At 38.5% G+C, this 24,463-nt stretch overlaps 1 protein-coding gene across 7 annotated transcripts in view; it reads left to right on the top strand.

The window, feature by feature from the left end:
* The window catches only part of LOC137653427 (oxysterol-binding protein-related protein 9), a 354,924-nt gene that overhangs the window by 111,415 nt on the left and 219,046 nt on the right, over window positions 1-24,463 (top strand). For 4 of the 7 annotated variants that reach the window (XM_068386807.1, XM_068386805.1, XM_068386803.1 and 1 more), the window contains one exon: window positions 13,980-14,030. The exons of the other annotated variants lie outside the window; for them this stretch is intronic. In XM_068386807.1, the coding sequence (XP_068242908.1) occupies window positions 13,980-14,030 (51 nt within the window). The remainder of the gene's footprint in view (window positions 1-13,979; window positions 14,031-24,463) is intronic. 7 annotated transcript variants of the gene reach the window in all.

Below are 24,463 nucleotides of genomic sequence, written 5' to 3'. Positions count from 1 at the left end.
GGTAACTCAAGTCCAACTGATTACCGCCCAATTTCCATAACTCCCATATTATCTAAAGTTTTGGAACGTCTTCTGGCAAAACGCCTTCATAGGTTTGGTGAAGGTATTCATCTATTCCCTAGTTTGCAATATGTGATGCCCTTCATACAATCTCCAATGCTGTACAGAAATCCCTTTATTGTGGTCAGGCCGTTCGTATGATTGGCCTTAATTTTAGTGCTCCCTTTGACCTTGTTAATCATGAGGCCCTTGTTTACAAACTCAAATATTTGGGAGCGAGTGGGTCGTTTCTTAGCATCATTATTGAATTTTTTTTAAGTAATAAATCGCAGAGAGTTGTTGTTGATGGGCACCATAGTGAGTATAGGAATGTGATATCTGGTGTTTCTCAGGGTAGTGTTATTGGCCCTTTACTTTTCATACTATATACACATGACATGTGGTTTGGTCTAGAAAACAAGCTTATTGCATATGCAGATGATGCTACTCTTTGCATCAGTTCCATCTCCTGAATGTAGATCTTTGGTTGCTGAATCCCTTAATAGAGATCTAGCTAAAATTAATGCATGGTGCAAATTATGGGGTATGAAGTTGAATCCTAATAGAATTCAAAATATGATTGTAAGTAGGTCAAGGTCCGTGGCTCCTCAACATCCGGATCTCAGCATTGATAATGTTTCTTTAACTTTGCATGAGTGTGATTCTCGACAGCAAATTTACTTTTGAGGAACATATAAGGTCTGTGTCTTCTTAGATTGAACAAAAAATTGGCTTGAGAAAGTCTTTCAAGATTTTCAGTGATCAATCTATTCTGAAGAAGAGTTCCAATTCTTTCATTCTACTTTGTTTCGAGTATTGTTCTCCTGTCTGGTCTTCAGCTGCTGATTCTCATCTTAATTTGTTGGACAGGAATTTTCGGCATATTAAATTTCTTATTTCTGATCTAGATATTAATCTTTAGCACTGTCGTTCAATTAGTTCATAATGCATGTTGCATAAGATTTTTTATAATTCTGACCATCATTTACATTCAGATCTTCCAGGAGAGTTCCAACCTGTTCGTAATGCTAGGTATGCAGTTAATTCTAATAGTCAGGCCTTCTCCATCATGAGGCTCAATACTACACAGTATTCTAGAAGTTTTATTCCAGCTGTGACCAAGTTGTGGAATGATCTTCCTAATCGGGTAGTTGAATCAGTAGAGCTTCAAAAGTTCAAACTCGCAGCAGATATTTTTATGTTGAACAGACTTACAGAAGTCCTTTTATAGTTTATATATCAAATATCTGTTTTAATGTTGTTAATGTTTTTAAAAATATCTTTATTAATTTTTCATTACTTATATCGTTTATTTCCTTATTTCCTCTCCTCACTGGGCTATTTTTCTTTACTGGAGCCCTTGGGCTTATAGCGTCTTGCTTTTCCAATTAGGGTTGTATCTTAGCTATTGATAATAATAATAATAATCATCATCATCATCATCATCATCATCATCATCATCATCATCATCATCATGAAATTGATATGTGTATCCCGTTTTGTGTGTTGAAATACCAAGTGGGGGACAAAGATGATTCTAGACACTTATTTGGAGAAACAGGAGGGTTTTCATCTGTCACTTTCTGTGGCTAGTAACAGTAATAATAATATCAACAACTAGACTTGGTATGGAAGAGGATGCCACAACATCTTTTGCATATGACTGATCTATTTTCATCTTATTACAGATCTTAAGATATTTAATTTTTTATTCATTACCCTACTTCTCATATATAGTTTATTTGCTATTTCCGTTTCTCACTGACCTACTATCCTTGTTAGAGGATGTGGGCTTGTAGTATCCTGCTCTTACAACTGGGATTGTAGCTTGGTAGGTAATGATAGTAGTAATGATAGGAACTAGACTTTTTTTTTTTTATAAAAGAGGATGCCACAACATCTTTTGCATGTGGATAATCTATCTTAAACCTTGTTAACGAGAGACTTCTGTGACAGCTATTTGGCTTCAACAGGGAATATCATTTCCATGTTAAAGCCTTATGATGGCAAGAGGGCTCTCAAATTGGGAATAAATTTTTTTCCATTGTTTGATTATAAACTTTTTTCATACCTTTCCTATTGCGTATTACTACTTCAATCTCTTTCAAATTATAACATCTGTTTCCCACCTTGCTGTCCAACCTCTCTTCCCATTTTCATTATCTGGATTTTTGGGAAGGTATACCATTGCTGGGATTGGAGTTTATTTTTCAAAACAAATTTTTGAAGCTGTAGTGGTCTTGCCAACTACCTGATAATGTTTGGACCAAAGGAGTGTCAATATTTCCCTATTGGCAAGGGGAAATATCTCCTGCGGTAAAATTTGGCCCTTGGATTCCAGGAGAAGGCTGGTTCTTTTAGATAGGACTCTGGTCATTCTGTCCAGTTTGCATAGTACTATGATTAAAGTGGGATAATTGTATTCTTGAAATTATCTCGGTCCCATCAAGCGAGTTCGGCCTACGCTTGAGCCACTCTAATTATAGTGGTACAATCCTATCATGATAGGGCATGGAGTGGGTATTGGGAAGTCAGCTTGCATGTGTGTTATTGGCGTAGAAATTTATTCCATGAAAGGCTACTTGGGTCTCTTTTAGGATGTCAGACAGTAAAATTTTCATTCCCTTAAACAGATTTTTCCTCTTGATTTATCTTTTTTTCTTATTCACTTGCCCCTGTATACATAAACTAAATGATATCGGCGTCAATGACCTTAGATGTCAGGATGCCTGAAAACTTTAAATCAATCAATCTATTCACTTGCCCAAAGAAAAATAATGAAAAACATTGTGAATGTTTCTATGGTGAACCCCAGACACTGTTGACATCCTCTGTAAGTCGAACAAGAAAAATTCTATTGACGACATAGGTAATGTAAAGCATCACTCTGCCAATACTTCTGTGTCCAGTGTTATTAGACTGGAACCTTTTGTGTTTCTTCTTCTCCATGATCCCAAGCGGCTAAAAATGTTTGGGATAAAAATGAAAATATAAAGTTTCTCTATTGTATTTCCTGCAATATGAATTATAATTTGAAATACAGTATAAATTTTTAATACATTTCAGGAAAATTGAAACAATGAAATTAAAACTTGCAAAATGCAAACAGAATTTTGAGATTTATGTTACTTTTCATGATCCTTCCTGTGTTAAAATTTCCTTCATAAAAGTTCAGATAAGAAAATCCCCTAACTGTTTATTCATATAAAGCTTTGTAACATCCAAAATATTAAAAACACATAATTTGACTTTGTGCCCATGGACAATGGTGTCCAAGGCAATGAGAAAGAAATTGCCCCAAGAGTCATAGGCGAACCAGTTTGGCATGTCGCTTCCTATAAGGAAGGGTGTAAAATTTTATGGAAATAAAGATAGCAACGTCTCTCAAGGGAATTTAAAAAGATATGGTCATGTCCAAGCAGCGCTTGAACAAAATTTGTAATTCATTTAACTTATCTGAGGTACTAACCTCCTGCCATTTCCTATAGATAAGCAAACACCTCTTGTTTGCAGAAGAGTGAATGACATATTTGACTGGGATATTTTGCTCATAACTACGGTTTTTCTAGTTTGAGAAGCTATTTGGCTCATGGTTTGAGTGTCCATAGTTGGGCATTTAGGGATATAATAATTACATTTATAATAGTAATATTTGCAAGAACATATGTATAGTATTTTTCATGTTATTTTATTGCTTTCATGTATGTAGTCATACATAAGAATCATGTGTCCAAGATATATTCTTTAGTTGTTCAATGTGAATTACTTCATGTTTAGAGGAATTTTTTGTGTTGAAATCACACTTGCATGACAGCTAAAAATCATCATTGTTGACAGGGAATGGTTTTCTCTTATATAATGTACATATCATAAGAGATGTGTTTTGAAATATACTAGCATATAAATGCTATTGTTACGAGAAATATTTCCGATGTATCAATCTTCCTTTTTGTTTTGAATATGTAAATGTGTAGTAATTTGCTTGTAATTTACCTATTCCTGTGAACTCTAACTTTTTACATTGTTGAAATATTAAAAAAAATTTTTCTTTATTTATTATGGGAATCGGTACATTTGGGATAATGCAAATTTTTCTTCACAGTTACTTCATATATTTGAGCACAGTTATGGTCTAAAAATATTATAACAGTTGATGTTATATTGCAACTAAAAGTGCAGAGTGATAGATCAGTACTCTTTCAGTATTACTAGGTTTAAAAAAAGCATAGTTTAATCACAGTCACATTTACAGACAATTACTCATCAGATTATCTGATGCTTTGGGAGTCTGGCCCTCTGATAAGTAGGATAAGTAGGGAAGAGCATAATACTGTAGTATAGCGTACATATAAACTGTTAATTTCTAGTCCAAACTTAATTGAACTTTACAAGTACATTGTAATTTAAAACAATTACATTATTTACAAAATGCACAATACAGGGATAAAACCCAGTTTATCCATAACGATTCTGCTTGTGGCAGTATTATTCTTTGTTAACCTATTTTAATGAAACAATATACTAGTTTTCATCTCATTCTGAAACCTATCAAGTATGTATACTTTTTCATATTTAAAAATGAAAAATTTAAGAATATTGAACTCAGAATGGGTTGCAGAATTCAGCCAGGAAAAGACCACCTTGAAATGCAGTAGTATTATAAGTAACATATCCAATTTTATAGGTATTAGTGCTCTTTATGCCTGTCATTGCCTAGAAAAACATGAAAAATAAAAAAAGAAAAAAATATTACTATTATCTATTAAGAAACAATTTAAGAATAATTTTCTTTGAACTACCACTGCCATTATTATGCAAGATGGTGCATATCTTTCTCCAATATTGTCCAATGCCACCTAACATATAAGTATCGGATGATTTTTAATTTTTGATGATATCGTCCTTTGAATCTCAAAGGATAGAAATTATATGATATCATTTAATATCATTTGAATTTCAAGAGTTAGTGAGGGTGAGGTGATATTCCCATTTCATTGTGGTCTTGAAGGTTTTAGTATTTGAAGTGTTATACTTTTGAGATTTTGTTTTAGCTCTTCCTCAAATTTTGCTTATGCTTTTTTTTTCTATTTATCCTAAACCGTATGAAAACTTTATAAGCAAAGAAAGTTGGCTGAAGTAATTTAATGGAATAGATATGAATATTCATATATACAGATGTCAGCAGAATTAGAGTTGTCGTGTTTGCTTGCTTTTAAATAGCGTTATAGCATTTCTTAACTGTGCGAGCATCAGCATTTTTGACACTTCCAGAAATATCGTTACCTAGTTTGGGAAAGTGTGTATAAGATATCAAGTTTTGGACAGTTAGACATTGTGATATCTGCTCGGCAAATCTTGTGTTTTATACATCTGCTCTGAAAAGCTAGTAGCGCAAACTAATAACAAAGGTGGAGGCACTAAAGCAGATATCAGATGTTTCCCGAAGATATGTTGAGCTTATATTTTCTGTTACTGATATAAATAATATTTATCATTGTGTTGATAAGGAGTAAACACCACTGCCTTAAAGGAGGCTGCTGACTATGTCAGACAAACAAATACTGGTAATACAAAACCTCTGAATCATGCATCATTTTTATCTTGATCTTTGTAAATGTATAGCAAATTAAACCAATTCTATGATAAAATTTTTGGCGGGCAAGTTTGAATTTTTCAATATTATGGAGGAGATACCTTTAGCAAGGGTGTACTTTTATGTGCATATTTTGATCCATATGTCGAAGTTGAACGTGGATATTAGGGAACTCTTATCAGTGCATACCAAAATTATCTGTAGAATCTATTTGAATATATAGAGTAGTTTTTCTTCTGATGAATTTAGTATGGTTATGGGAAAGACAAATATTTATAGTTTTGTTTAAAGAAACCATTGAGTAGAACCGTGATGATCGAAGGATTTTGTCTTAAGGGAAAGTAGGAGGAAGTTTGAAGTTGGAGAAGTTGGAGGACTAGGTGGGGAAGAGACCAAAGGGAACTAGTTATGAATTAAATGGCTGAAAGTTATGCAACTGGACAGAAGGACACTTAAGAACCTTTGATACTATCTACATTTTGGAACATTTGGTAAACTGTTAAGTGTTACCCCCCTTAAAGCTTAGTTTATATATCTGTAATGTTTTCAATAAATCACAGTAATGCTCATGTTAGTATTTATTCATCATAATCTGATTTACAGTACTGTATTGTATTTTAGATTTTCCTAGATTCTGATCTTATTTGTAAATTCTATAATCTCTTTTTGAAAACATTTACCTGTGAAATGTTTTGTAGTAGATTTCAAATACATTAGTTCAGAAAGACAACTGTCAAATATTTAGGCTCTTGTGAAGGTGGTCTAAGGGATTGAGTTAGATAGATTTTAAATCTCAGGTTGGTTTGATTTAGTTAAATGGTGCAGAGAATTGTATTTTTTCAATATTAATCTTACCCGATGATCATGTAGCTGTCAACTCTGTTGCCCGACAGAAATCTACGGTCGGGATACGCCAGCGATCGCTACCCAGGTGGGGGTGTACTCAACAGCGCCATCTGTGAGCAGGTACTCAAGTACTTCTTGTCAACAAGAACTCAATTTTTCCTCTGTCGTGCCACCGGCTAGACCTACTTGGATACGCTGTTGATTCTGGAGTTATTGTTCACGATTTGGTGATGTATTTGCTCTAGAGTTTAGCCTTCGCTATTCAGGAAGCTTTATCATTAGCTTAGCAAGCTTTTGGAATTAATTTGATTTAATTATGGTGACGAAGAGAGTATGGACTCTCTTTCACTTTTACATGGCCGACCCTTCCCTTAGACGGAAGTGTTGGTGTCGAAGAGAGTATAGACTTTCTTTCACTTTTTATTTTATATCTCTCCGCCTTTTATAGGCCTCTTCGATTAACTTTCCTTTTATTTTAAACTTATAAAAATTAATTTTTATGTTTGTTTATATGCGACCTTTCCTAATAGTAGGCGGTCCTTACTTGGAACCGAAGTTAATTAACATTGAGCTCGTCATATCGTTTTTCCTGTTAAGAATTTATGCTATTTTAATTTTAATGTTTTTGAAAGAATTTCTTTGATAGTCTTGTACTGTTTTCAAAGTTGAACTAACGTTTTGTTTAGTCTCCGCAGTTGTTGACGTTCAGAACGTTCAACTTGCGCTCTATCGTTACGATAGAGAGAGAGTATTTCACGGTTTCACGTTGCAGTAAGAGTAAACCGATTCTAGCGTTTCGTTCATTCTTTCTTAGCTTAAATGGTTTTAATTCTAATAAAGGAACTTTTTATTTGGGAAACCTTTCAGTTTTTTCCCTTTAACAAATAATATGTTTTAACGATATATATAATTGGGCTCATCTCTCAGGTTCTAAGTAGAGAGAGAGAGAGAGAGATAGAGACGGAGGGAGAGAGAGGAGGATAAACGTTTCGTTCAAGCGGGTAACGTTGTTCTCGTTTTTTGCTCTTCTCCCTAGTCGATATAGGGGAAGAAGGTAAAACGTTTCTAGAGTTTTATTCTTGTTCCCAGGCTTTATGCGGTGAGCGATTTTAAACGTAGTTTATTTGATCTAGTGTTTAGTCTCTTTTCCAGCCACTGAATTCTTTATCTTTCATTATGTTTTTCTGTTACATTGTAATACTGTTTTCGCAATTACTACCTTTTAAGAAGGATAGGATTGCGTGTTTCAGGTACAAACCACTTAAAGTTTCGAGTTCAGTGAAATAAGTGCAAACAGAAAATCAAAAGTGATAAAGTGATATGCGCAAAGTGTTACAGTGTTGCGTTCGAGGGTTCGTCTGTTCGTGCCAGTTGTTCACCTAGTCCGATACCTCTTACAAGCTCCCAAGCCCAGGGGAGAAGTAATGTCGAAGGACTTATGGGTTCCACAGGCCTTGATCGACGAACAGACGTTTCCCTCCGTGGTTTCGGGTGTATCTACACACGTTGCCGACGTGATCACCCCACCCACACAAAGACGAGAGAGCCCATTTATTCCTCGTCTGCGGAAGAGGTTTCTCGCAGAAACCATGGACCAAATCTTGCAGCTTTTAAGTGCAAGTCGGTCCCTTCCGCGCAAGTCCAACGGCCTAGGTGTAGCCACTGGGTCAGTTCGGACTCGCTGCAGTACGACAACTGCACACCTCCCAAGAGAGGCTAGGTGGTACCGCAACAGGCAGTAACTCCGTCTGTTGCCGCACCAGCTGTTTTAGACCCTCAGTCACAACGGACAGTAGCTCCGTTTGTTGTTGTCTTTCATAGACCCTAGTGGTCCATGCTGCAGACTATACAGTCTCAGCTTGCTCCTTCATGCAGGAGTATCATGCTGGAAGGTTGACAATGCAGCCTGTTAACCTACAACCCGCCGAGGTTGTGCGCTCAGCAGATACTGCGGCTGCCTGCTCCCACCCTCCACCTGTGAGAGCTCCACCACCGATGCGCAGTCCACCCTGCCAGACGCATGTTCTTGCTGCACCATCTGCTAACATGCGTGAGCTACCGCATCAGCAGTGGGAAGGTTCTGTAGAGCTGCCGGGTTCCAGCACTATGCGGCATTCTCCGCTGCCCATGCAGCATGCTCTGTATACCTTACAGCATGCTCTGCATACCTTACAGCATGCTCTGCATACCTTACAGCATGTTCTGCATACCTTACAGCATGCTCTGCATACCTTACAGCATGCTCTGCATACCTTACAGCATGCTCTGCATACCTTACAGCATGCTCTGCATACCTTACAGCATGCTCTGCATACCATACCGCATGCTCCTCAACCCACCGCAGCCCCTCCCACGCACCAGCACTCTGCTTTTGTTGTTGCCAGCTCCCACACTCCGACTGCGGAGAAGGTTGACGATGCACCCGTGGGCCTACACCTCCCACGGTTGTGCGCCCGGCATGGCTTCCTGCTCTCACACTCTTGTTGTGAGAGCTCCTCCACCCATGCACAGTCAACCCTGCCAGATGTATGATGACTCCCACACACAGAGCACTCCGTTGCCGTGCGGGAGCTACCACAAGCTGCCGTGTTTTGACACGGTATGTCAGCCTCCGCAACACACTGTGGTTACCGCCACTCGCCAGCAGCAAACTAGTCAGGCAGGAGTTGAGGCTTCCCCACACAACTTTGGTTGTTGCCAACTCACAAACTCATACAGTTACATGACGTTACCTTCTGGTCTGCTACTTATACACCAGTGCTGTATGTCCTCACGCTCCTGTTGTGGTTGACAGTTCAGTTTTTGACAGTTCACAGACTGTCAAGCAGTTTCATAACGTTGCCTTCTGGTCTGCTGCTTTTGCACCAGTGAAACCCTCACTGAGAGAACTTAGCTTTTCTCGGATATGGTTCCTGTAGATGAGAAAGTGCTGTTCTCCCTCCTTCTGATATTCCCTTGAGGACTCTGTCATTTGGAGAGGAGCCTTAAGCTGCTTAGCCTCCTATGGACTTTTATTTAAGCATAACATGCTTCCAGGGAGGGTAAATGGTTCCGCTTCAGTCGCTAACCCCGTCTGTTGCCACACCTGCTCCCATAGACCTTGGGCTTGGTTGCAAGACATGCAGTCCAAGCTTAGTCCTTGATAGAGGATTTTTTTACGGACGCTGAGGTTTCCTACTCACGTCCGCCAGTTGAGATGGTCCCTCCACCGGCGCGACCCAGTGTGGGTTGACAGTCGCACGTTGATGTTATGCTACTCTCGGAGGTGGTTGTGGACGTTCAGTGTGTCACTGGGAAGACGTTCAACAACCAGCAGAGGTGTCTTGTTGTGACGCAGTGCGGCAACCTCAGCAACCCGATAAGGGGTTGTCTGTACTACCCAGACAGTCTAGACAGTTTCGGGTTGTCGCTGTTCTTCCTCGCTTCCCCATGGTTGACAGCTCACAGACTGTGCAGCAGTACCATGATCTTGTGTCCGGCTCCGTCACGCATCCACCAGTGCGACCGGATTCAGCGAGTCAGACGTTGCCCACTCCGTTGCCGTTTCCTCATCAGTTTCGGATGAGGAACCCTCTGATGAGAACATGGCTGAACAAGAAGATCAATCCCCAGCCCTGCTATCCATCCAAAAGATGCTGAAGAAGGAATACAGCCCTGTCAGGCTGTGGATGAGTCTGGTTAGGACACTGTCATCCGTGGTTCAATTGGTGTCACTTGGAAGACTACACCTCCGTCCTCTTCGGTTTCATCTAGCTCTTCACTGGAAAAGGACAAGACGCTAGAAGCGGTCTCGATCCCGGTTTCCGGAAGATAAGTCTGGTCTAACCTGAGGATAGGACTTTATCAACCTTTTATAGGGTCTTCCCCTGACTGTTCAGACTCCCAACCACGTTCTCTTCTCAGACGCATCGGACGTAGGCTGGGGTGCGACCTTAGGCGGTAGGGAATGCTCGGGATTATGGAACTCGAGTCAAAGGACAATGCATTTTAACTGCTAGAAGCTTCTGGCAGTACGTCTGACCTGGAAAAGCTTCAGGTCTCTCCTTCGAGACAAAGTAATGGAGGTCAACACGGACAACTCCCTGCTTTGATGTTCATCTCCTAGCAAGGAGGGACCTACTCTCTGACATGGTGCGAGTTCGCTAGTGACCTCCTCTCCTGTTCAACAGGTCTAGACTTTTCACTAGTAACAATTTCTTCCAAGGCATCTTGAATGTCTTAGCAGTTTGTCTCAGTAGGAAGGGACAATAATTCCAACATATTGGACCCTCCACAGAGATGTATGCAAGAGACTTTGGGTCACCTGGGGCCAGCCAACCATAGATCTCTTCGCAACCTTGATGTCCAAGAGGCTCTCAATACTTTGCTCACCTATCCCGGACCCAGCAGTGGTTCTTTTAGATGCCTTTCTACTAGATTAGTATCATCTAGATCTATATGCATTCCCTCCGTTCTAGATTGTCAACAAGGTACTGCAGAAGTTCGCCTCTCACGATGGGACAAAGTTAACACGCGAGAGAATAACTTACCGAGGTACTTCGATGGCTAGTAGACGTTCCCAGAACTCTTCCCCTAAAGGTGGACCTGCTACATCTGCCAAGCGTAAGAAGGTACTCCAAGGCCTCCACGCTCTTCATCTCACTGCCTTCAGAGTATCGAAAGACTCTCGAGAACTAGAGGTTTTTCGAAGGAGGCAACCAGAGAGATTGTTAGAGCAAGGAGAACATCCACCCTTAGAGTCTACCAATCGAAGTGGGATATCTTCCGAAACTGGTGCAAGTCAGTATCCGTATCCTCGACCAGTACCTCTGTAACTCAAATAGCTGACTTCCTCTTATATCTGAGAAAAGAGCGATCTCTTTCAGCTCCCACTTTCAAGGGTTACAGAAGCATGTTGGCATCAGTCTTCCGTCACAGAGGCTTAGATCTTTTCAACAATAAAGATCTACAGGACCTCCTTAAGTCTTTTGAGACCACGAAGGAGCGTCGTTTGGTTACACCTGGTTGGAATTTAGACGTGGTTCTAAGATTCCTTATGTTAGACAGGTTCGAACCACTTTAATCAGCCTCCCTAAAAGATCTCACCTTTAAGACTCTTTTCCTGATATGCTTAACCACAGCTAAAAGAGTCAGTGAGATTCATGCCTTCAGCAAGAACATCGGATTCTCATCCGAAACGGCTACATGTTCTACAACTTGGTTTTCTAGCCAAACACGAGCTGCCTTCTCGGCCTTGGCCAATATCGTTCGATACTCCAAACTTATCATATGGTTGGTAATGAACTAGAAAGAGTCTTACGTCCTGTAAGAGCTCTTAAGTTCTTTTTAAAAAACCTTTACGAGGCCCGTCTGAAGCTTTATGGTGTTCAGTTAAGAAACCATCTTTGCCTATGTCAAAGAATGCTTTATCCTATTTTATCAGACTGTTAATACGAGAAGCTCATTCCCATCTGAATGAGGAAGACCAAGCTTTGCTGAAGGTAAGGACACACGAAGTTAGAGCTGTCGCAACTTCCGTGGCCTTTAAACAAAATAGATCTCTGCAAAGTATAATCGACGCAACCTATTGGAAAAGCAAGTCAGTGTTCGCGTCTTTTATCTTAAGAATGTCCAGTCTCTTTACGAGAACTGCTACACTCTGGGACCATTCGTAGCAACGAGTGCAGTAGTGGTGGGGGCTCCACCACTACAATTCCCTAATTCCAGAACCTTTTTAATCTTTCTCTTGAAATATTTCTGGGTTGTCCGGAAGGCTAAGAAGCCTTCCGCATCCTGGTTGATTTGGCGGGTGGTCAAATTCTTTCTTGAGAAGCGCTTAGATTAGAGGTTGTGATGAGGTCCTTTAGTATGGGTTGCAGCCCTTTATACTTCAGCACCTAGGAGTCGTTCAGCATCCTAAGGAAGACGTACTTAAAAAAGGCAGAGTAATGGTTCAAGTCGACTTCCTTACCAGGTACTTATTTATTTTATGTTTGTTATTTTGAATAACTAATAAAATGAAATACGGGATACTTAGCTTCTTTGTTAACATGTATGCTGGTCTCCACCCACCACCCTGGGTGTGAATCAGCTACATGATCATCGGGTAAGATTAATATTGAAAAATGTTATTTTCATTAGTAAAATAAATTTTTGAATATACTTACCCGATGATCATGAATTAAAGAACCCGCCCTTCCTCCCCATAGAGAACCAGTGGACCGAGGAGAAAATTGAGTTCTTGTTGACAAGAAGTACTTGAGTACCTGCTCACAGATGGCGCTGTTGAGTACACCCCCACCTGGGTAGCGATCGCTGGCGTATCCCGACCGTAGATTTCTGTCGGGCAACAGAGTTGACAGCTACATGATCATCGGGTAAGTATATTCAAAAATTTATTTTACTAATGAAAATAACATTTCTAGCCTGTACGTAAAGTATTTTGACAGTATGAATGTTTATGCATTCTTCTTTAAGCTTAAATGTTCACATAAGGTATAAGTTCTCATTAGGGGCATGATGATTAACAGTTACAGTTCTGTTGGTTCATCTGCTTATACCAATACCAGTGACTTTAGTTTCATAGTAAGCATGTGTTGTTGCTAGATATTTCAATGTTTAACCATTTTGAATGCATTGTATTTTACAAACATTTTTTTGAAGGTCAAATGATGCTGAAAGTCTTTGGTTTTATTATTGGTATATGGTCTTAATAATATTGATAAAACTAGTTTCTCTTATGGTGCAAACATATGTAGAGGACAATGGTTAATCATTTATGTTTTTCCATTTTCTCTTATTTTAGTGATAAATCATACCTTCATTTTAAGGTATGACACTTAAGTAAGAATTAAAGATACATACATACATATACCAAAGGCACTTCCCCCAATTTTGGGGGGTAGCCGACATCAACAAGAAACAAAACAAAAAAGGGGACCTCTACTCTCTACGTTCCTCCAGCCTAATTAGAGATAAGAATTAGAGATAAATCAAGTAAAATCTTTTCCATATAAAATTGTTAGGCACAAATTTGTTGTGAACATCATTTCCAACTCACCGTGATATTTGCTGTCAGTAATCTCTACTATAGTTTGAGTGGTTGCTTAGCATGAGTTGCAGAAACCATTCGTGTTGCATCTCATGAATAATCACGAATTTGTAATTACAACACATTTGGTTTCTTCTGTTTAATGGATTGAATTCTGGGATGAATATATATGCTGTACTGTATATATTATGCAGGGAAAAATTGGTTACGATCATCGAAAAATTTCTTTCCCTGAAGAGGGGTAAATGACACAGTTAAAATGAGGTATCATGCTGTGATTTAGTTGATTCCTTTAGGTTGTGTGTGGTAGCTTGCTCACTTCTAAAAGGGTCTTCCTCTTGGCATGTGAAATGTGTTTGAACTCGGAAGAAAAACCTCTTGATTCATGTTAAGTGCTTAAATAGCTAGTCATTAGGATTGTTTCAAGCACTTGTCTGGGATACAGCATTTTTTTTTTACATCTTTTAACAGTATGGCAAGTCAGTTGTTGGTGCCATCGCTTTGTTCTGCTCCAAATCGCAGGTAAGCCTTTTATTATTGACTTTAGTCGTCTTATTTAGGTTCATGAAAAGGGTAAACAGTAAGTTGTATTCAGATTTATCTTTTATTCTCATTTACTTTAGAGGTTATTGTCAGTAGCTTTTAGTGACTTGCAAGTTAGTGATTTGAATTCATTTAGAGTATTAAGATTGTAATGAGATAATAGATGGTCATAATTCATTGGTCAATACTTGAGGATTAAGTTTCGTAATGTCTGAAAACAGTTGACTAAAAGTTATGTGGAAAGTGATGACACTAAATAACACACATTACAGACTTTAATCTGAGTAGAGTTCATTCAGCCTCTTTTTTTTTTTTTTTTTTTTTTTTTTTTTTTTTTTTTTTTTTTTATTAAGGATTGTACATGATTGAATAATGAGGAGACCTTTTGCTGAAATACGGTTAGTTTTATGAATTTTAAGAAATCTGATGAGTATCAGCTTTGACAAATAAATTTTGTCTTTGTTTTTAATAATATTATGGTAGATGTTCCAGAATGAAGTAGGCCTAAGTATTTGTTATCTCTATATATTGTAACACAGATGTTGAAAGTTTTTTGTTTCAAAGGAATTTATGCATTGCATCCTTTGGTCTTGTGATTGCCAGCCATAATTGAAATGTTTTTCGATCACGGATTTTATAAGGTAGATTGTCAAAGATAGTTTTGTCAGTTCAGAAATGTTATATTTGCGATACTGTAGTTCAGATTTTTTCACGGGAGGGAAGTCTCGATCTCTTGATTTTAGTGGGCATGTTAAATTGCATTATGTACTGTGCAACTGTACTAAAAAAATCTGGGCCAATTTGTGCTGAGTTTTGACTTTAGGAATTATAAATGTGTAGGTGATTCAAGTGAAGAAGAAAATGAGTCTTCATATGTAAACAATCACTTGCATTGACCTGAAAGATTTTTCAAATGATATTTGCAATCAAGTATGCCAATGGTTAGCAATGTTAAAAGGGCATTGGTATATAGCCTACAGTATTGTAATCATAAGTTTTATTACTCTCATACATCTTGATATTATTTTATAGGGATAATTTAATTTTGGACCAAAACTCACATGATTGTTTTTGCTTGTTACTAATTTGAGATAAGATCATCTAAGGAACATTGTGCTGGGATGTAGAAGGTTTTAATGCTTGTTACAAATTTGAGATAAGATCATCTAAGGAACATTGTGCTGGGATGTAGAAGGTTTTAATGCTTGTTACTAATTTGAGATAAGATCATCTAAGGAACATTGTGCTGGGATGTAGAAGGTTTTAATGCTTGTTACTAATTTGAGATAAGATCATCTAAGGAATATTGTGCTGGGATGTAGAAGGTTTTAATGCTTGTTACTAATTTGAGATAAGATCATCAAAGGAACATTGTGCTGGGATGTAGAAGGTTTTAATGCTTGTTACTAATTTGAGATAAGATCATCTAAGAACATTGTGCTGAGATGTAGAAGGTTTTAAAAAGCTGAGATATTTTTAATGTGAGGGGTGACATAGAATCCGAGACTCATGACAGCTCTTGTGTGTAATCCTTGTCGTCAATTCATAAGCAGGATCCTGTTTACGTAATGTCAGGTTGTCGCTTTGATCAAACTCTTGGATACCATTGATGGAATTGGATGCTAAGTTGTAGCGTAAATAATTTCTCATGTTCAACCTTTTAAATGCTTTTCATTCTGACAGGTATATTATTTTGAGGCTGCATCCTTTGGGTCTTGTTTTCATCCTTTATAAACTAAGGTTAGAGTGGCCATGCACAAATTTTTATTATTTATACATTAGTTGAAACAAATTTCACCGTTGTAAAATAAAATCCAAGAAATTGCCTAATTTTTCTATACCATAACAAGTAACTCATGAAGGTTTGTGTTGCCTTAGGTTATAACAGCAAAGTACTAGCAACTTGATGTAAAAGCAGTGTTTTATGGTAATTAGAAATCCTTTTGTATGTCTTGTGCTATAGCACATGGAGAAAGTAGTCATTACAGCATAGACAGCAGTTTAGAAAATTTTACTATATTCTAAAATCATAATAGTTTTCTAAAATATTTTAAGAATTCAAAATATTTTGAAATGGAACTACATATCTAGTAATTAACTCTCTCTCTCTCTCTCTCTCTCTCTCTCTCTCTCTCTCTCTCTCTCTCTCTCTCTCTCTCTCTCTCTCTCTCCTAAAGGTGGTCAACAAGGAATTTGTTGATTAAGAGAGGAACATTCCACTATTATTAGCGGATATTGAATTTGGGAGTTGCTGATTTAGACGAGCTACAACTTATTGAATTACAAGTTTATCCAGGTGTTGGTTAAGCTCATTGTGAATTAATGTATAAGATTATGGCTTCAGCATTGGAAAGCTAATGAATTTGAGCACTTTTCATTTTGGGTAAAGCAATATATATATTTAAAATGAGTGCTGACAGTTTTATTGTAGTGATACTCGTGGTAGTACGGATTGGCGCTCTTATTGTGGTGATTTTTTTTGTGGCTTTTATTAAGCATAGTGACTCAACAACAATATTAATGATTGCCATAGTCAGTTCAAATACACTTGGAAAAAAATTGAATTATTTTCAGTAGCATGACTCATGATGTAACTTAGCAACATTAGCTGCTCTTAGCAAAAAATCCTTAGGTTTAATGGATGGGTAATGACTTAGGTTGTAAATGACCTTAGCAGAAGTAAACTTCATGGTTGCAACCTTCCTTTTATTAACAATGTCTTTAAACTTTTCTTGCATACAATCATATTCCAAGTTTTACCAATCATTATTTCCACTTATCTTTTTACTGTATATATATACATATATATATATATATATATATATATATATATATATATATATATATATATATATATATATACATATATATATATATATATATATATATATATATATATACACAGTGGAACCTCTACATACGAACGTATCTACATCCGAATTTTCCAACATCCGAAGTAAAATTCGAGCAAATTTTTGACCCTCTACACCCTAATTTTTTTTCGACACCCGAAGTAAACAATACCCGTAAGCGTAGTTGGTACTCATAGCGCCGGATGTGTTTTTTATTTCCGCCGATTGAAGGCAGCACTTGAACCTCGGAGGGACCCTCAATTAGCGTGGCTTGGGCCAGTCCTCTGTTCTCGTTGGCTTCTTGCGATTGTGCCCTGTGCGTTCTGCTATTACTGTACTGTTTTAATCGTGATTTTTTACGTTCATCCTTTTACGGTATTTTACGTAAATCATGGGTCCTAAAAGGCTTAGTTTCGCAAGTGGTAGTGGTAGTGATGAGAAAAGGAATATGGAAATGTTTTCTTTAGAAGTAAAGCAAGGAATTATTGAAAAGCATGAGCATGGCGTCCGTGTGAGTGAACTTACAATAGGTTCGGCGCAAATAAAAGAGTTGTTAGGAAAATATCAAGACGTGGTCGACTTCATCGACAAATACCATCCAAAGAAATTGCAGGTTTGTTGTGTCGTTGTGCAGTTTGATGATGTTTCCCTAACTTATTTTCGAAACATTCTGAAAAGCTGTACCAAGCAACGTTCTATCGATAGCTTCTTTAAAAAAACTACAAAGCGAACTCGTGATGAAGAGGAAGGAAGTGGTTCAAAGAAAACGGCAAAGAGTGAAGAGAAAAAAATTCAATCAATTTTAAGTGGAGAGAGTGAAAGTGATTAAAATTAATCATCAAAAAGAAAAAAAGAAAGTTTAAAAAAATATATAAAATATGAAAATAAAAAAAATAAATAAGCTAAGTTATGTTAAAGTTCACTTAGTGTAAGTTAGAATAAGTTACAGTAGTGTACGTTTTTCGTAGTTAACCTCTCTACCTCCTCGCCGCCCGTCTGTCTCCTCTCTGCTAGCAAGACCAACAACACCTGCACTGGAGTTTCTAAGGTAAAGTGACGCTAAAAACCCATTTCTTATTTATTATTTTTTGATAATTATTCTTTTTTACATGTCTGTTATCTAATTTAGTGTGCATTATTCTCATGGGTAATTATGTGTAGTAATTTATTAAGGAGTTATCATAGGTTTTTGGGCTCAACCACGGATTAATCCTATTTCAATGTATTCTTATGGGAAAATTCGTTTCGACATCCGAACATTTTCTACACCCGAAGTCAGTTGTGGAACGGATTAAATTCGTATGTAAAGGTACCACTGTGTATATATATATATATATATATATATATATATATATATATATATATATATATATATATATATATATATACATGTATATATATATATATATATATATATATATACATATATATATATATATATATACATATATATATATATATATATATATATATGTATATATATATATATATATATATATATATATATATATATATATATATATATATATATATATATATATATATATATATATTTATATATATATACATTATATATATATATACATATATATATATATATATATATATATATATATATATATATATATATATATATATATATATATATATATATATATATATATATACATATATATATATATGTATATATATACAGTATATACAGTATATATATATATATATATATATATATATATATATATATATATATTTATACATACAGTATATATATATATATATATATATATATATATATATATATATATATATATATATGTATATATATATATATATATATATATATATATATATATATGTATATGTATATATATATATATATATATATATATATATATATATATATATATATATATATATATATATATATATATATTTAAGTAGCACAGAAAGATGCCTAAGGTGGATTAGCCAGGCTTAGGTTTAAATTTGTATTTCTTTTGGTACAAAAATCATGGAATAATAATCTTAATATAAAATGTACATACAGTATTTGATTATTATATCAGAAGAAAGAGTGGAGAATTCCGTGTTGACTGATACAGAACAAAATATCTTGAATTTAAATACAAATGCGTGAAATACATACAAAGGGTTTATAGACATAGAAACACACAGAGTTATATAAATAAAAGTATTTTTCCTTTAGTTGTAGGAAATATGTTAACTACCTTGGTTCCTGAATCTTCTTGGAAGGTACAGGGTTCTTCCGGACCGGGACTGTCGTGGTGGAGAATTTTGTTTATTCCTTGATTGTGTTTTTCTTTGACAGGATTCCTCCCCGTGGTCTTGGGTTTGGGTTCTCGACTGGCTGAGGTGTGGCGGTATTATGCGTCATTTTCTTTTGTTGAGGAGGTATCCTTGGTCGACGCCCTGTTTTGTATGTGAATTGTTCGTCATAAATGATGAATGCTGGTTTTAACCTGTTAATCGAGACCCAGTCTTCTCTTCCGTGGATAAGTAGAAGGTATGCTTTGGAGTTTCTGTCGATGACTCGGTAGGGTCCTTTGTATGAGCGTCTTAGTTGGGGTCGGTGGGCATCGTCACGTATGAAAACGAAGTCGCATGTCCGTAGATCTTGGGGCATGAAAGTTTTTGTTGTGTCGTTGAAAGTTCGGTGACATAGAGTGAATTTGCTTACGGCATTTCTGATTCTTTCCGGGGTCTGGTTGTTTTCGTTGGATGACGTCGGTAAGAATTCGCCTGGCACGGCTATAGTTTCTCTGTGAACTTTTTCTGCTGATAATGGTTCTCCGTTGGATCTGGGGGTGGTGCGTAGTCCTAGGAGGACCCAGGGTAACTGGGCCTTCCAGTTGTCATCGAAGCAACGGACCATCAGGGAAGCTTTGAGGGACCGATGGGCCAGTTCCTCCATTCCGTTGGCAGCGGGTTTGTAGGAGGTTGTGCTGTGGGTGGTGATCCCAAATGATTGTGTGAGGGCGCCCCAGACATCTGACAGGAAGGCCGGCCCCCTGTCGGTTGTACTGTAATGTCGTCTGGAACGCCGAAACTGCTGATCCTATTTAAAAGGAGGGTGTTGATGAATCTTGCATAGGGGTTGCTTCGATCCACCGGGTGGACCTGTCGATGACTGTCAACAGGAAGCGGTCCCCTCCGTAAGGGGGAAGAGGGCCAACGACGTTGATGTGCACGTGGCCGAAACGTCTCATGGGTTGCTTGAAGTTCACGATTTCTGATGTTGTGTGTCGAGAAATTTTGCTTGTTTGGCAGTTGACGCAGCTGTGGGCCCACTGGGTGATGTCTTTCCTCATCCCATGCCAGATGAACTTGCTGGATGTGATTCTTGCCGTCGTTCTGCCCGAGGGATGGGAGAGGGAGTGTATTATGTCAAAGACTGTTTTTCTTCGAGAGGAGGGTACCAGGGGCCTGGGACGGCCAGTACTGACGTCGCAGAGGAGGGTCGTGTTAGATGACCGTAACGGAACGTCTTCCCATTTTAAAGCCATGATGGCTGTCCGGTAGGCTGGAGTTTCTGGGTCGAGTTGTTGCTCATGTGCCAGGTCCTCGTAGTCAGTGCCAAGGTGGACGGTGTTTTTTTCTATCCTGGAGAGGTCGTCGGCCACTGGATTTGTCTTCCCTGGTACGTATTGGAGTGTGCATCTAAATTCTGCGATGGCGGCGATGTGTCTTTGTTGACAGGTTGACCAGGCGTCACCTGTCTTTGTGAAGGCGTGGACAAGTGGTTGGTGGTCGGTTCGAATGGTGAAAGTGGTACCTTCTAAAAGGTACTTGAAGTGTTTTACCGCTGTGTAGACTGCAAGGAGCTTTCAGTCGAAAGTACTGTATTTTTTCTCGCCACCGTTGAGTTTTTTGCTGAAGAAGGAGATAGGCTGCGGGGAGCCGTTGACCACTTGTTCAAAGGCGGCTCCGCAGGCTGTGTTGCTGGCGTCGTTGGTCAGCTGCAGGGGTGCTCCTGGGGTGACGTAGGCCAACGTTGTAGCTTTGGCAAGGGCTGCTTTCATCTTTTGAAATGCTGACTGCTGTTCTGCGTTCCAGGACAACGATTTTGGTTTACCCCTCAGGACATGAGACAGTGGGGCTGAGATACCTGCAATGTTAGGGATAAAACGCCTGTAATAATTAACCATTCCAAGGAATTCTTGTAGTTCTTTGATGGTTTTTGGTGGTGGGACTTCTTCTATCGCCTTGGTTTTTGATGTTATGGGACGTACGCCTTCTTTGGAGATTTTGTGGCCCAGGAAGTCTATGGAATCGCCTCTGAAAGTACACTTGTCAAACCTTATGATTAGCCGTTGTCCTGGAGTCGACGGAAAACGGTTCAAACGTGATGAAGATGTTCGTCTTGCAATTTTGAAAATATCAGGATGTCGTCTACGTAGCTAGAACGTCTCCCCGGCGTTCCTGAGTCCGAAAGTGGAGTATGCAAAGACGTAGGTGCCGAAGGGGGTGATGATGGCCGTCTTTGGAATGTCGTCGGGGTTGACAGGGACCTGAAAATAGGATTTTAAAAGATCCATTTTAGAGAAGACTTTTGCCCAATTCAAGGCCCTGGTGAGGTCCTGAATGTTGGGCAAAGGATAATGGTCAGGTGTGGTGACCAGGTTAAGGCGTCTGTAATCTCCACACGGACGAAATGTCCCATCTGATTTATTGACCATGTGGAGAAGGGAGGCCCCTGGGCTGGAGGCCTTTCTGCATATGCCCATTCTTTCCACCTCCGGAAGGCCTGTTTTGCGTTGTGGGGTTTGTTAGGTGGTAGGCGGCGGAACTTTGCATGCGTTGGCGGGCCCCTCGTTATGTGGTGGTAGATGCCGTGCCTAGCGGGTTTTCCTGTTGTCGGTCGTAACTCTGGCTTGAATACGTCCGAGAATTCATGGCGGAGGATGTTATATCTGTGGGTAGAAACAGAGTGAGTGGCGGGCATTGACGGGCCCAGGGTTAAGGCTGTGGATTGGAATGAATCAATGTCTATTAATCTTTTTTGGGCGATGTCGACCAGGAGTCCGTGATGGCCTAGGAAATCTGCTCCGAGGATAGGGTTTGTAACATCGGCGATGATAGAATTCCAAGTGAGAGGCCTTTGTAATAAGTAGAGTTTCATCTGTTTCGTCCCATAACTCTTTATACATGTGGCATTGGCTGCTGTAAGGCTTGTTGAAGAGTGATTGGTTGGTTCTTTTCAGCTTTTGTAGGTGGCAATATGGAGTGGGTGGCCCCCATATCTACCAGGAATCTTTGATGTAGAAGGCATTGTGCGTGGGGGCGAAGGTTGCGGCCACTTTGCGTGGCCGCCTGGGCTGTTTTTTGGAAATGAGCAGGGCGGCACGCAACGTCTTGCATCTTTAACGAACCTTTTATGGTAGAAACACCATGTTAGTTCGTGGTTACGGTAGTTTGGCCTTGTGATAGCAGCGCAGGTTTGGTCTGAGGTGGACTCTACCGCTGATACTTCGCTGATGGTGTTGGTTGCGGCGAGCTTTGAGGCCCTTGCCGCATCGAAGAGATACTGCGCTCTTCAGATGAGGTCGTCTGTTTCCTGCTGGTGGGGTTGCGGGAGATGGATCCTGACTTCTGGTGAAAGGCGATGTAGGAAGATTTCTCTGCCTAGGTCGATCTTCCTTTTGTTTCCGTCTGCATCTCGGCAGGGGAGAAAAATTAAATTCTGCAATTTTTCCCATGCCTGTGTCGGAGATTGGTCCCCGAGGGGTTGCAGCATTAGATTGAAAATTCTGTGGGCACATTCAGGTACAGGCGGAGAGTAGAGCTCTATAAGTTTAGCCCGAACTTCTGTGTATGATGGATAACCTGTCTGGGACTCGATCCATTGTGTCAACCTGTTAAAAACGTCTTCTGGAAATGCTGACAGTATGAGGTTGGCAAGGTCAGTCTCCCGGGTGAGTCCCGCAATGCGAATTTGAACGTCTGCCTGGGTCAGCCATGCCGAGACGTTTTTGTGTGAGAATAATGGGAGCTTGATGTTCGCCAGGTTGGTGTGTTGTTCAGCGGGCAAGGTCGCGGGTCGGTTGGATATGGTGGCCTTGTCGGCCGCGAAACCGGTAGACTCATTGGTAGGCATCGGAAATTTTTTCGCCAAAACGCTCATTAGAGTTCCGTATTTAGTCCATTAATGGCGGTCTCATTATACCTCACTATCCAAAACACTCAAATGAGCGCCGTTTTAAGTACGCTAATGGAAAGGAGTGTCCAAGGGCATTTCTGCTCTGGGGTCGCCAGTTGTGAGGGTACAGAGAAACAGTTTCCTACACTGATAATTTATTGACGAGAGAGTTGGACTACATAGAAACGAGCGGACGTCTAAGTAGCACGGAAAAATGCCTAAGGCGGATTAGCCAGGCTTAGGGTTAAATTTGTGTTTCTTTTGGTACAAAAATCATGGAATAATAATCTTAATATAAAATATACATATTTGATTATTATATCAGAAGAAAGAGCGGAGAATTCCGTGTTTACTGTTACAGAACAAAGTATCTCAAATTTAAATACAAATGCATGAAATACATACAAAAGGTTTATAGACATAGAAACACACTTGTCGGAAGGTGTCCGTACAATATATGCATATATATATATATATATATATATATATATATATATATATATATATATATATATATATATATATATATATATATATATCTCCATGTAATAAACAATTATATTTAATTTTTATAGAATTTCCACATCAGTCTCCAAAGTTCAGAATAGTTCTTTCTGGATGAGGTTGTTGTCTGCAAGCCTTACTCCTCTCAAACTTTATCTACCTCATCATCCTAGCTACCAGGTATTTAACTCACTGTTGAGGTCAATAAGTCAGATTAGGATGAAAAAGACACTGTTGGAACCGTTGAGAGAATTTGAAAGCTTGGAAGAGGAAGAAATGTGGGCTGGAGTAAATATGTCATTAGTGGTAAATGGATATTACGAAGATCGAGAAATGCTGTAGGAGGGGCAAGAATGGAAAGAGATTGGTTTTTATAAACGAATTGAGTCACAGAATAGGCCAAGTAATAAATGAAGACTATGTCCTAAAGATTGGGAGGTGAGACTTGAATTCCCCATGGAGACGAATCACTTTCTTATATGAATTTGAAATATTAATAGTTATTGCTAATAAAAGAAACTGAAGATGAAGAAATTAATGGTTTACGTAGTATATGAAGTATAAATGAATTTATGGGAAGAGGATTTTGTAGTTATACAAAAGGAAAGTGAAGGAAGTGAAAGGCTGGATCATAGTATTTTGAGATGGTCTGGTCATGGGGAAAGAATAGACAACAATAGGTTTTGGAAGTGTTTACGATTTAGAGTTGTTAGGTAATAGGTAGAGAGGAGGGCCTAAGAAGTGTGGGATAGATAAGGTGAAATATGTGTTTGAAATGAAGGCCATTGATAACCAGGAAGTTTCAGGGTGTGTGTAGTCGTATGAACTGGTTAATATTGTTGAAAATCTTCAGCCTGGTCATGTTTTTTCACCACCTTTATGCGTGTCGTATTGCCTCA

This window comes from Palaemon carinicauda, chromosome 14 (assembly GCF_036898095.1).
Source record: "Palaemon carinicauda isolate YSFRI2023 chromosome 14, ASM3689809v2, whole genome shotgun sequence".
Taxonomy (NCBI): domain Eukaryota; kingdom Metazoa; phylum Arthropoda; class Malacostraca; order Decapoda; family Palaemonidae; genus Palaemon; species Palaemon carinicauda.
The sequence above is the reverse complement of the archived record's forward strand: the minus strand, read 5'-3'. Positions and strand labels throughout refer to the sequence as shown.